Genomic DNA, 13,964 nt, shown 5'->3' on the forward strand with positions numbered 1-13,964 from the left:
TTATAAGACAGACCTTAGTTTTTTGGAGGAAACAGACCATTGATCATCCTCTTTTGATGAGGTGGTAGGAAGGTATAGAAGTGCAGACACTGGGCCTTGGTTTGTGTGCAAGTCAAAGTCACTTCAAGCATCACGGGACCTTGTTTGTGTCATATTAGCTGTTTCTTATAGTTCTGTGTCACGCACAAATTTGGAAATCAAGTCACCTTCAGCTTCATTCAAACTGTTGGAATAAGACCATTGAATGCGTTGGGGCCGTGGATATGATTACGCTGTGGTGGGTGACCTTCAAAATATAGGTGGGGAGGATGACTGCCTGGGACTGCAATGTCTCCTGGGATGTAGGGCTATTACTGCTAAAACCAGACCACAGACCATCCCGGGAAAACCAGGACTGTGGTCACTCTAGTCATGGTCGGTCACCAGCTAAAGCCCCCCGCCCCCAAAGGTACTACTGTGCAGCTGTTTCTCCATATTATACACAAGTGTGTCGTGAGACTGTAAATGCCCTGCTGAGGTGAAGGATGGAGTGCATTTCCTGCCGACCCAGAAGCCCCATCAGCAAAGCAACGAGGTTCATTGGCTTGGCTGGTTGTTGGTGAACCCCAACACGGAACTTCTCCCGATAAAGGCCCACGAGTCTTCTGTTTATAACCTGTTTCAGAATTTTGCCGGGTGTCAACCTCAACCTTAACATTTGACATGGGAAACATCTTAGAATTAAATGTGAGGTTTTTCACGGTTATCCCATTAACCTTAAAGTTTACTAGACCAGCCCCCTCCTAGCGTTTTCAAGGGTCGGTATCTAAATGTAAACCACTTTTGGAGGTCCATGTAACTGAGAGCACCTTCTTGCACATTTTTGTCTTAGTTCATGTTTCAGGCGAATGCACCTGTGTCACTGCTTGTACGTTTCTGTTTCTCCTTCCCAATAGTCATACCCATCTAATTACATGGAGTCAATGAAGCCCAACAAGTACGGAGTCATCTACTCCACACCGTTACCTGATAAGTTCTTCCAGACCCCGGAGGCCCTGTCTCACGGGATGCAGATGGAGCCAGTGGACCTGACCGTGAACAAGCGGAGTTCGCCGCCCTCTGCGGGGAATTCTCCTTCCTCACTGAAGTTCCAGCCCTCGCACCGGAGAGCCTCGCCTGGCCTGAGCATGCCTTCTTCCAGCCCACCGATGAAGAAGTACTCGCCGCCTCCCCCTGGCGTGCAGCCCTTCGGCGTGCCGCTGTCCATGCCCCCGGTGATGGCCGCCGCCCTGTCCCGGCACGGCATCCGCAGCCCCGGGATCCTGCCCGTCATCCAGCCCGTCGTGGTGCAGCCGGTCCCCTTCATGTACACCAGCCACCTCCAGCAGCCGCTCATGGTCTCTTTGTCGGAGGAGATGGAAAACTCAAATAGCAGCATGCAAGGTAACCGCCACTGGGGACAGCTCTGCGGCTCCCGCCTAGCATCGGGGTCTGCGCCCACCGGCTGGCTCCGCGGGGCCACAGAGGAGGCAGCGACAGCACCCCTGTACTCTTCAAGGAGCCATTCCCCTTAGAGCCTGCCCGCCTGAGGCGTTTCCTTTTGTTGGGGGAGGGGGGGCAAGTGTTGATACTGGAAGAGCTCCCAAGAATCAGGCTGTTTAATGAATGCCATGAAATGGTTACTTTTACCGCGTAATTGTCAACTTTGAGATACTAAAGATCCCGACTTTATATTTTGCTTCATTGAATGCCAACCAAAAAAGACATTAATTTAATAAATGCCTTTGTTCATGGTGATAACTAAAGGTTACTAAAAGCCGCCTCGTTTACTGGCTGTTTGGAGGCAGAAGACTATGGGGTTAAAAGGTGATAACGCAAATTCCTAAGGAAGAACCATTTGGGGGCTGATGTGCTCAAAGTCCAGCTTCCTATATGCATGCCACTTGCTGCCAGAGTGGTTGTCAGGGGAAACACACCCCGCAGATTTGTTTCTGCCATAATTTTGCTAAAGGCAAACAGATACTCCACACATCAGCGTTGTAGGTAGAAGCTGTGCACTAAACTTTTAAAAGCTGAAATTGGTAAATTGTACATGGAGTGACTTTTCTATTTTTATTTTTTAGTACCTGTAATTGAATCCTATGAGAAGCCTATATTACAGAAAAAAATTAAAATAGAACCTGGGATTGAACCACAGAGGACAGATTATTATCCTGAAGAAATGTCACCCCCTTTAATGAACTCAGTGTCCCCCCCGCAAGCACTGTTGCAAGAGTAAGTATGTTCAGGTCTACCCGACATTGGCGTAGCAGCGTGCATCTTGGGACCTGGAATGGAAGTGCAGGCTTCCAACTCAGGGTGTGGTGTGGATTGCCAGGGACACCTCACAGTAGGGGGCAGCCACTGGGAAAACGGGAAAATCTCCAAAGACAATGTGTCCCACTATATGGACTGTCTTATAACATTTACGTCAAGTTTGCAGTAAATCGGTCACTCGTGATTTTGCCACCTTGTCATGTAAATCATTTTTATTCTTTTTTTTTTAAATCCTTCCAGACTGTACATAGGTTTCCCATAATCTTAATCCCCATATGGATTGAATTTGGTATTCCAGATAGTCTACTTAAGGTTGGATCATGAAAACTTTACAGGACATACATCGTCCTTCCAATTGTCACTTCTAATACTGTTTCTACGAAGGGGCATCACAAGCCCAAAGGAGTCACTCCAAAAAAGGCCTGGGAATAGTGGTGGCAACAGGAAGTTGCCCATGTAGCTCAGAGAAGTTAAGCATTGGAGTAACCCACCCACTATCTCTGGTGTTTGAAAATCACATCTGCCCTTGGAATGTTCAGTCTGCTTCAGAACTGCCGTCCAGTAGGAAGGTTTCTGTATCAATCTACATCCAAGCACTGAACTGTAGTTTGTGTTAGGTCTAACTCGCTCTAATGTGGTGGCGTCATACACAAGTTAAATAGCATCATTGATGGGATTTGCAACAATAGATATCCTTGCCTTCTACCAGTGATTACACTGGAGGCTGTGTTTGTAGTAGCTAAGAAGGTGGCCTTCGGATTGGACATCTTGGATCCCAGCTCTGCTCTCCACCATATGTATGACCTTGGGCTTGTCACTTAATCTTGCCTTGTTTCCTCTTTATTTGCATTATTGATTATAATTATTTTTCTTGTAATTGTCTTGTGTTATGGCTCTTTCAAGGTTGGATTTAATGACCAGCTTCCTAGTACAAAGGCAACAGTTATTGTTTCCTCCGGGACCCTTCCATCTTCTTTCTCCCATATCACTTTTTTCCAACTTGAAACAATGTTCTGCCCACCTTTCTACGTCATCTTTTCCCCTCTCCCTTACACAGTTAATTCTGCAACAGAATGTGAATTCTCTGGCTTTCGAACAGCTATTTTCTGGAACTTAAAACATATTCTAGTTCTATCCACAGTCAACCCAAGTAGGTGCCTTTGTAGTAGGTCACGTTAATTGCCCATTGTACCAAATCGTAGTTATTTGGGGGGAGGAGGTAGTTGGCCTTTACTCCCTGGTAGGCAAAGAAGAGAATGGAATCCTATGACCAGCCACATCAGCAGGGAGAGAGTGTGTCTGATGGACTTGTACATTATTACCTTTCACAATTGCATAATGCCCCCGCCCCCCATGAAACTTTCCCAGATGTTTTCAAAGGAGTTATTTCATTTCCCCCATAACAAGCATGTGGGAGTCAGAGCAAATGGAGAACTGATGAGCCAAGACATGAGATAACTCGCCTTATAATCATACTGTGAACAGCAGGGGGGCCTGGGTTTGACCTCCTGTCACCAGATGACTGCTCTTCCTGCCACGTTGTCCATATCTAACCAGTGCATCCCACTCCTGCTCTCAGGTGAAAGGGAACACAGAAGGACTAGCCAAAATAGACACATCTTCTAGACTGAGTTACCTCCTTTTTTTTTTTTTATGATGCCAGGTGTCTCTGGCAAGTTAACTGGCAACATGACTTGCACGTGTCATTGTTCCTGCACAGGTGATGAAAAAGATGCTGTAAAACTAAATAAAGCCACGTGCCCAAGAGAGAGGAATCCATTGACTGAAGAAGGGTTATTCCAAAGTCGAGGTTATTATGAATTACATTGTAAAACATTACAGAAGAAAAATACTTGAAGGCTATATTCTGCTACTGAAAGAAAATATTTTTTCTCATTTTAAGTTAAGATTCTTTTGACGATCTCAAGCTCAGTGGCTTTTAATGATTAATGAGTAATATGCTTATGTTAATGCTGACCCAAGAATGCATTTTGCTCCTCAAGAAATTCAACAGATTAGCCACAACTGGGACGTGTAGTCTTTAAGCAGTTCTCTCACAGATGTGATTAAGTAATGTCTTGGAGTGTGCCCAGTAGCAGCCCACATAGGAAACCAGCTAGCCAGGAAAGAATCGATTGAAACCAAGTGCCTAGTCCCATTGCAATGAGGCAGGCCCGATAATATTTGCCTTCTGAAACCCTTCCTTGCCAAAGGTGGAATACAAAGTGCAGTTTGGAAACCCATTTGCTTGGACATAGAGTTACAGCTTTAGAATTATTTTTAAAGGCACTCAAATGGCTATCAGCTTCCTTTTTTTTTTTTTTTTTTTTTTTTTTTTGTATCTTTACATATGTGAAGTGTATTTAGAGTGAAGAGCTTGAGGGTCAGATTTCCCCCATGTAATTGTGTGTGACTTCTAGCAAACTTAAGAGGGGGTCGGCTTAACTCAAAACAATGACCAGGTATCTGATACGTAATAGCTGTTCTTATTTCTTGGTTGTAATGATCCCAAACAGCGTCTTTAAAAGTGGGGAGTACAGAAAGAGTGAGTTCTATAGACCCTGCCCTCCAGCCCCTGCCTGCACCAGTATCTGGCTCTTTAGAAATGGGGCGTGAATGATGCCACCTTTCAAGGTAGATGTCTGCTTGAGCAGAGATTTCACTTTTTGGTGTTGGGACATCCCAAAAGAACTCTTCACGAGATTCAACAGCCGTAGGGGCAAAGTTTGCAATTGGGTTTCTGAACCTCAAAATAGTAACAGTAATTAACCATAATATTTAGTAGATTTACATCTGGAACAGACGTTATCCTGCAGAGTGTTGTATACATTACCCACAACTTTCTAGGATCACATTATTATCATCGTCCCCATTCTACAGAGAGGCACAGGGAGAATACCTTGCCCGGGGTCACAGGGACTCGCAGTGACAGAGCTGGGATTTGATGTTGGAGCACACAGCCTTGTAATGTACCTTTGTATGCAAAATGAGCTGGAAAAGGCAGACAAAACCAGTGCACAGAAACTGTTAGACACATTCCCAACCCATAAAATCTAATAATTGGGAGAGACTTCCAAAGTCACCTGGGATACTCCCTCAGTATCCCAGAGGCATAGGAGATACAAATTAACCAACCATTCAGCTTTTTCCCCAGCATTTTATTTCCTGAAGTTTTCTTAATGAAGACGAAACGTTTCAATCAACGGCATTAAGGTTGAAAGTTAGAAATAAAATAAACTGACAACTCTTCTTTTTATTGAAGGATTTTAAATTAATAATTTAGCTTTATAAACGCAACGTGTCCATAGACCTGTCACTTCTCTATTTTCTCTGTTTGTACATCTATATAATTGAAGTCCTTGTCCCCCTGCCCTCCCCCACTAGTTCATGTTCACTTTTCCATGTATCTGAACTTGGCTATTTTATCCTTCTGTATTGCTCCCACTAAACATCAAGGTAGGAAGGTAAAGTGATACTCAAAACTGACAGTTTTCTTTGCTACTAATAGATGTGAGGAATAAGTAAAATCACTTAAAATCAATGCCCCTTTTATTCTTTTTCCACTTACTTCTTAGCATGCCTGGAAAAGTTACTGATAAGGAACATGTATTCAGATTTTTACCAAGATAAAAGCAAGTTTCATTTCAGGAGCTCCCTTTTGATTTTTATGGCAAAATTTTATCATCCTTTTTGAATCTCACAAGCTTGAGCATTTACGCTCATCAGATTCCCTCTCTCCTCGTCCACGCTTGTACAGAAAATTCATGGGTTATTTGGAACATTTTAAGAACTATGGATTCAAATTTATAAGACGAGTCTTTCATTACTGTTGGAGGCCAGTTCCATCAGCTTGTAATGTATCAAGTAATTAGTCGTTAGGAAGGCAAATGAATAGATTAGAATTTTTTAATTACTGACATTAATCAGCAGAGGAAGCCTGAGAAAGCTTTACAGACTTTCCCCAGCTCTTCCCCATCTGCCCCTTCTCTCCACCAGATTCCTTGAGAAAAAGAGAAAGTTTAGAGCAATGGTGTTGGACATGATTTGATTTCAAACCCACCCTGGAAAGGTGAGCCGATGCAGGAGTGGGTCTGGGTGAGCGGCCGCAGGAAGGCAGGGAGACGCCAGGTCCCGTGAGAGCCCAGGGCTGCACTTGGGAGCCATTGTCAGGACTGAGACACTTCCTTGCCTGACTGCTAGCGCTGCACCCAAATTCTCCCTCAAGCAGGAATAACAGTACCAGTAAAGGTTTGAGGTGGCGAAAACAGCAGTGCTGTTATTATCATTATTATTTTCTTTTTCTGTTTTTTTTTTTTTTTTTGAAGGGCCAGAATTTGAAACTCAAATGTGAATTGGTCATCTTTGAGAGAAGCGAAATGCCAATTAGGTAAAGGATAAAATGTAGATACAGTAGGCGTTGCCTGAGATTTGGGAATTCGACCTTTTTCATTTTTCCCTAAAGGACAGTGATGAAAATCAGGACAGCCTGCGAAAAGACATTCGCAGTGCTGAGCATCGCTTAGTGCCACAAGCTACTATAAATAGGCAGCTTTTTACTGAGGGAAAGAGACTCTCCTAGCTCCTCCATCTCCCTCTAGCATAGCACCTAACCCTTCTTACTGTCATTACTTATCTACATGTCTGTCTCCCCCTAGAGTGTGAGCTCCTCGAGGGCAGGAACCCTGTTTTTATTCATCTTTGTGTCCGGGTGCCAAGCACAGTGCCTGGCTCATGGTAGGTGCTCACTCAATGTTTGTTGAATGAATATAGCAGTGCTTCTTGGGTTGATCCGCTAATTTCCTTTTATTTATTTCGTTGGGTTTTTTTGTTTGTTTGTTTTTGCCTAGTGTCGTTAATGCCTTTGGTAGACGGAAGAAAAGGAAGAGGCTTTCACTCAATGTTTTACGTTTAACATTGGCTTTCATAGGAATCACCCTTCAGTCATAGTGCAACCGGGGAAGAGACCTTTACCTGTGGAATCTCCGGACACCCAGAGGAAGCGGAGGATACACAGGTGTGACTATGACGGATGCAACAAGGTGTATACTAAAAGCTCCCACTTGAAAGCGCACAGAAGAACACACACAGGTATCGGGAATATAAGACTCACTCCATCTTGCTTCTTAAGAAATATTAAAATGGAACGTCAAGAACAAACGTTCTAGCTCTCAGAGGTTATTATACTGAAATTGTTCCAGGCGTCTTGAAAGTTAGCAGAGTCGTCTACAGATGTCTCTGCTCATCGTGAAAAATGAGCCTTGTGATGAAGGGTTTATTTTTGTAATAAGTTACAGTAGATTAAAGGTTAATTCTGTAACAGTGGAGTTCTGTACTCTGCGTTTAAGGGACAGAGAGAGGGATGGAAAGGCTGCTGGAGCAGAGAGAAAAGGACTCTTAACCATGGGCCTGTCTCACCAAGGATGTGGCCTTCATATGGGCCATCATTTAATCAGTGTTGCCCATCATCGGATTCACAATGGCAAAACCCAGTTTTTTATGCAGAACAAACAAAGGTAGCAGTTTACAGAAATGGAATTCAAATGGAAGACTTGTTGAAAGAAAGAAACGTAAAGATATTTGGGTGATTTGTGTCTTCCTAAAACTGAGGGAACTTCTGTGCTGTTGCCTGCGTATTTGTTCTAGGGTCTTTTTTATTCTGTCCAGTATTGACTATCGACCATGCAGCCGGATCTTACAAAAACTCATCATATGGGTGAAGAAAACATAAAACTGTTGCGTTTGCTCTTGAACATTCTGTAAGCAAAACATCTTAAGGAACCTACACACAAACGATTTACACCGCCTGATTAATTGCAGTCAGTATTGGTCCTTAATGTTTATAATAGGCCTCATCTGACCTAACCTCAAACCCTTCAGTGTGAAATTCTAGTATAACAGCAGTGGTCCCCTGTGTACGTTTCCTTAACTCAGCATGTAGTTTGTTTGTTTGTTTTTGAGCCTTCTGTGAGTCATTTGTATTGGGAATGTTTACAAAAAGGGAGAATTTGGGATTTGGAAGAGAAAAGAGAAGGAAAGTGGTGGCGGTGTGGAAGTAAAGTTTTCAGTGACTCCCCGGGAGAGAGAAAGCAGAGGGGAAGTCGGCTTGTGTACCACTGAGTTCTTGGGCTTTGTCGTGGTATAATTACAGAGGGAACTGAGGGCGATAGCCTTGTGTTCAGAGAAACATCCAATCAGCAATGCCAAGAAAACTAGTAAAAGCATCCCCAGGGCATTAATGGGACCCTACAGGTAGACATTACAAATTTCCAACCTAAGATTAAAAAGACATTGGATATTTGAGTAAGAATTTAGATGCAGGAAACATACCTCAGCGTTTATATTCAGTGAAGCAAAGCAGACAATACAGTTCTGAATATCTCATTGAAATACCAAGGGATGTCAATCCTTAAAATGTCTAGAGAACAAGTGATAGTAAATGGGAATTAATTTGTGATGCCCATTTGCCCATTAACATGTAAGATTGCCACGAACAATACTTTTCATTTATAAGAGCCTTCATACTGGCTCTCCCTAAGATTTCGCCCAAGGGTCTCCTGTTCCTCAGCTGCCTGTTACCATTATCCCACAGGACAGGGCTGGAGAAACCGGGCTTCTGACAGGGCAGGAAGGAATTACTGTGTTTTTAGTATGTCTGAATTAGAGCATTATACTTAGGCATAATTGCAGTCGATGAAACAAAAGAGAAGATGTTGAAATCGCTGCCAGATTTTTTGGTTGATAGAGGCTTCTCATTTTTAGGAAACTGTTGAAATAGTAAGAAAAATCCCACAAATGCTAGCACCGCATATAACTAAGCACCTCGGTAGCTTTAAGACTTGGAGATAAACAAATACAGATCACCAGCTGTTTCCTAAGGTACTCATCCCTACCTTTGAGGGCAAAACCAAAATTATTTGCTAGCTCCTCAGAATGGATTTCAGTGGCTTTATGCTTTAAGAACTCTTAAAGCATCCTTCTCCGCTGCCCACTTTTTTTTTTTTTTTTTTTTTTTTAGATGAACTTACCTTGGAGATACTATTTGCCAAGAGTTTTAGCTCAAAAATCTTAGCTTCACAATTTTTACTAATTAATAGCCTTTTGCTCTCAGGAAAAATAAGCTCTTTTCGTTTTTCCTTTTTGCAGGAGAAAAACCCTACAAATGTACTTGGGAAGGATGCACATGGAAGTTTGCTCGGTCTGATGAACTAACAAGACATTTCCGAAAACACACTGGAATCAAACCTTTCCAGTGCCCAGACTGTGACCGAAGCTTCTCCCGTTCTGACCACCTTGCCCTACATAGGAAACGCCACATGCTAGTTTGAATGCCTCCGTCCCCTGCCTCATCGTGGCTCCCCGTTCTCCCGGCTCTCTCTCTCTGTCCTCCTTCCCATTATCTAACTCATTTTTTACATGTACGTTTTAATTTTGATTCAGCTGGCCTGAATCTCTGAATTTATATCATTCAAGCTTCCATATGGTCAGTAGTAGATATTCTCTAATCCTCCTCTCCTTACCACGGGTCAGACCTAAAGAATGTGAACACTTTTTTTTTTTTTTTTTTTTTTTTTCTTTTTCCGGGGATGCTAAGCAAACCCTTCTTACAGATACGTTTAATGTAATGAGAACAAGGGAACATGTAAACTTAAAATAACCAATTGTCGGTTCCTCCGTGTATTTCTCAAAAGAATGTCAAAGTAAATGTATTAGAAATACAGTATCCAGCCTGCTAGTCCTTGCCAGGGACGTTCATACCTCTGTGCCCTGTGATCGTATTTTGTGCTCGCCAGCAAGAAGGGTGGACCCTTTCCTCAGATTAACTAGAAGTGCAGCAAGATTTCAGGTAGGACGGTCAACTGGTCCATTGTCCTTCACAAATCCTGCTTGTCAACTTGGATTTATCACTTCATCTAAATTAAGTCCCTTATACTCCTTTGTGCCTGCAGCTAGTAAGGAGGCCTCTCCACCCCTGGAGGTGAGCCAGAGTTGCTGATTTAGGTCGGTGATGTCTGCCAGTTAAAGGCTGGATGCTATACTTGGATGGCACAGAGCCTGAACGAAGGGGCATTCGTCAGGGGAGAAGCAGTGGGGGCAAAGGAGGAAGCCGGCCATTCCTCCTGGGCTGGGGCTTTTCGTTCAGTGAGGTTTCATCGTGTGGTTAGCTGTGCAGTGCTCTCCCAGAGCGGCCGTCTCTGTGTTTGGCTGTGCAGAAGCAGAGCCAGATACTGATGGGGTTGTCTGTGCACCTGTCTCCATTCCTCTGATGTCCTTAACGTGGATCATCAAGCATTTGATAGTAGGGACACAAAAATATTTGCCCAGTAATGGTAAGAAAAATCTTTCAGGTAAGAGTATGGATGATGGCCTTTCTTTTACCCAACCTACTCACAGGGTTTTTTGCAAACAGGGAAAACATTGAGCAGTAATTGTATTCCCATATCAAATGAATCATACAGCTTTTATACAGAAGCTCTTCTGTGTGAACTGTAAGGTGCCAAGGTGGCCGTCATTTGTGTTTGTGATACATATCATAAATAAGGATCTGCTAACGCTGTAGTAGATTCATTCAATTTAAGACCCGAGTGACACTATTTGTAAATATAACTAGTTGTGAAGCACACATACCTTCATTCGGGGGACAGATTTCTGAAAAATAAAGAAAACCACAGTTCAGGGATTCGCGTATTAATAGCTCAAAAATTCCCAAGCATTGACTGTTAAGGAGCTGGAAATCAATCATTGTCAAGTATCCCGTCAGAAGAAGCTGAAAATGACTCGTGTTTATGTTAAAGATAAATAGCGCCATTATTTGGGGGAAGTTTTTTGTTTTTGTTTTTGTTTTCAAAAGCTGGCTTTTGAGCACCATAGTCTAAATGCCAATAAAAATAATTCATGCATAGAAATGTCATTGGTCCTCAATTTGAAGAAAGTGGGCGACGGTGGTCAAATGTGGGTGCATACAACGAAATGCGCCTTCACCCCTCGATAAAGGATGGAAGAGAAGAGAGAATGGAATCCTGAAGATTCAGCCCAGGCGCGACTCAGGATCCAACACAACCTTAACTGGGAGGAATACATTGTTCAACTGTTTTTAAAACATCAGTGAATGAGTGATTCTGGAGGCCTGCAAATCATGTGGGGAGCTTACTTTGACGGCGCTATGTTAATAAAAGTTAGTTGTAGGGACTGTGCACCTAAGAGATCCCACTCATCAGCCCTCTGAACCAGCTGAAAGGAAATGTGGAGAGACACAAAGTAATTTGTTACCTTCTTGGCACTTGGTTGTGATTCTCTCTCTCTTTTTTTTTTTTTTTTTTGTAAGCACTGCAGAATTTGTTTAGAATATTAAAACATCCTAATTGGGCTTTTTTTTTTTGTTCGTGTTGCTGCAACTATGACATGAATTGAAAGATAAAAATGGCTCTTGGGAAAGTAGGTATTGTCTGTACTGTAAATGCTTTGTCACATTCATGCCAAAGTGTTTGTTTCTAGAAGTGATTCTTGTACAACACACTGAAGAATCAAGTTGGAATGCAAGGAACTTTTTTGTTTGATGGAGATAACCAGATTATGTGTTCCAACCCATATAGAAGGTAGGGGAAAAAAAGGCAAGAAAGGGTAGAGTCGATCATCTTTGAATAATTAGCTTTGAGTGTGAGAGTCCAGTTAATAGAAAGCTTCGTAGGTTCTCATGAAATTTGATGTGTTTGTTATGGCATATTTAAATTTTGTTCAAAAGAGCAAGCAAGACCCTGCAAAGACTATTACGTGACTAGTCAGCTTGCTTAGATTGTGGTAACAGTTCATTAACAGATCCATTTTAACTCTGAAAGAAAAGGCAACCCAGAGAAGCCATTCTCTGTTCCCATGCTGGTCTGCATACTTTAGTTACCAATTGGCTCTTAACCAAATTTTTCTTTTTTTATATATATATTTGTATTTACTATGATAGTTGAGAAATTTAGTCTCTTAGACATTTTTAGCTGTTATTGTGGAAGACCTCAAATACAGGATAAGATGCCCTTCAACATGTGGTCTTAATGATGTGCCATGTTACTATCAAAGGTGGTTTTAATTGCAATATTTTAAATTGATGCGAATGATCTGTAAACATGAAGTTAGTGTATAAATTCTGTTAGAGTTTCTTTTGATTATTGTCCAAGTGTCGTCTTGGGGAAGTCAGAGAGTTTAAGGCTGAATCCATCATATTTTAGAGTTCTAAAATGTGAATCTACACCATAAATGGGCATTAACATTCTAAATCACCTGGTATGGAGAATGTGTTAGCATAGCTGTGTTCAACTAAGGAAATGTTAAATACGTGGAAGTTTCAAGAGCCTTGGAACAGATTTGTAGGGAACTGTAGATGTAAATGTATATTTTATTAAACACCCATCTGCACTATCAGTGTTGCACTAATGTGGAATTTGAAAGACTTTATTGCTGATACTGTATATCTGCACGTCATTCCTGATTAGATTGTTTTAAAGACAATCTCAAAGATCTAAGATTTTAAAATAATTTGGTTTGAAAATATACAGTCATCTTGAAGGAATTGCTGTTATACATGAAGTTGCTCAGAGTTGTCTTTATTCTCTTCTTGGTCAAGGTTAACAGTTTCTAAATGATCGCAAATTCACTTAAATAATACATTTACAAAGCCATTTTACATGCATTAAACGAGGGCTACAATAATATTACGTTTTACAAATACTAGCACTTTTTTTTTTTTTTTTTTTTGCTGTTATGTACTTAGTGTTAGAGGGTCAAAGTAATCTTTCTGCTTAGCATCTCTTAAACCATACCTGCAACTATAGCAGGATTATTACATTTACAGTACTTTAATACTTGTATAAACTATGCAGAAATTTTTAATAAAGTGTAATATATTTTATAAGCTAATAAGACTGAATGGGTAAAGGTTTTTAGCATGCGTTAGTATACTTGCAAATACTGAAACATTTTGGTAATCTTTCTTACTAAAGATGTGAATGTTTAATGTACCTTCTCTGTTTCTACTCTGTAGTCCGATGGGAATTCAGTAATGACATTTTGTCATGTCAAACTGTGAACATAAATTTGTACTGTACAGTCCTCATATACTATATACAGTATGCAATATATGTATTATATACTTGTTAATAAAACCATCAGAATATTAAGTGAGATCATGTGATTACTATACATACAGTGACCCCTAAGAGCAAAACTTAGCAATGTGACATGTAAGAGACATCACTTAGAAAGTTCAAAGTGAATCGTTCTTTGATAGGCAATTGTTGATGCAGGGAAAGAAAAATCAATCTAATGGGAAGATGAACTGAATGAGTGAACTTAGCTCTGAAGGTTTGTCCCTGGTTTTCTGGTAGGAAAGTCTTCTGCAACAGGGAATCTTCAAACCATAAACTGGTAGACAACCCACCACGAATCCACAAACTTACTTGCTGCATTCTTGGAATATTTTTTTGTCTATGACACCCACCTTCGTCCAACAAGGGTTTTCAGTGCCTTGTATTAAAAGATACAATGTATAATACTTTACATTTTTAAGTACGAGATCAGGATTCACAGCTTGGGGGGCAAGACAGTAACAGCATTAAGTAATTCTGGGTAAACATGATTATTTTTCAAGCCTTCAGTAAGCCATGTGCATGGACACTGCTATGTCC

At 41.4% G+C, this 13,964-nt stretch overlaps 1 protein-coding gene across 2 annotated transcripts in view; it reads left to right on the plus strand.

The window, feature by feature from the left end:
- The window catches only part of KLF3 (KLF transcription factor 3), a 35,301-nt gene extending 21,844 nt beyond the window's left edge, over positions 1-13,457 (plus strand). For both annotated transcript variants that reach the window (XM_078446211.2, XM_060655254.3), the window contains exons 3-6: positions 936-1,422; positions 2,103-2,253; positions 7,223-7,383; positions 9,439-13,457. In XM_078446211.2, the coding sequence (XP_078302337.1) occupies positions 936-1,422; positions 2,103-2,253; positions 7,223-7,383; positions 9,439-9,620 (981 nt within the window). In that variant the 3' untranslated portion in view covers positions 9,621-13,457. The remainder of the gene's footprint in view (positions 1-935; positions 1,423-2,102; positions 2,254-7,222; positions 7,384-9,438) is intronic.
- The last annotated feature ends 507 nt before the right edge of the window (positions 13,458-13,964 follow it).

This window comes from Panthera onca, chromosome B1 (assembly GCF_046562875.1).
Source record: "Panthera onca isolate mPanOnc1 chromosome B1, mPanOnc1 haplotype 2, whole genome shotgun sequence".
In the NCBI taxonomy this organism is placed as follows: Eukaryota; Metazoa; Chordata; class Mammalia; order Carnivora; family Felidae; genus Panthera; species Panthera onca.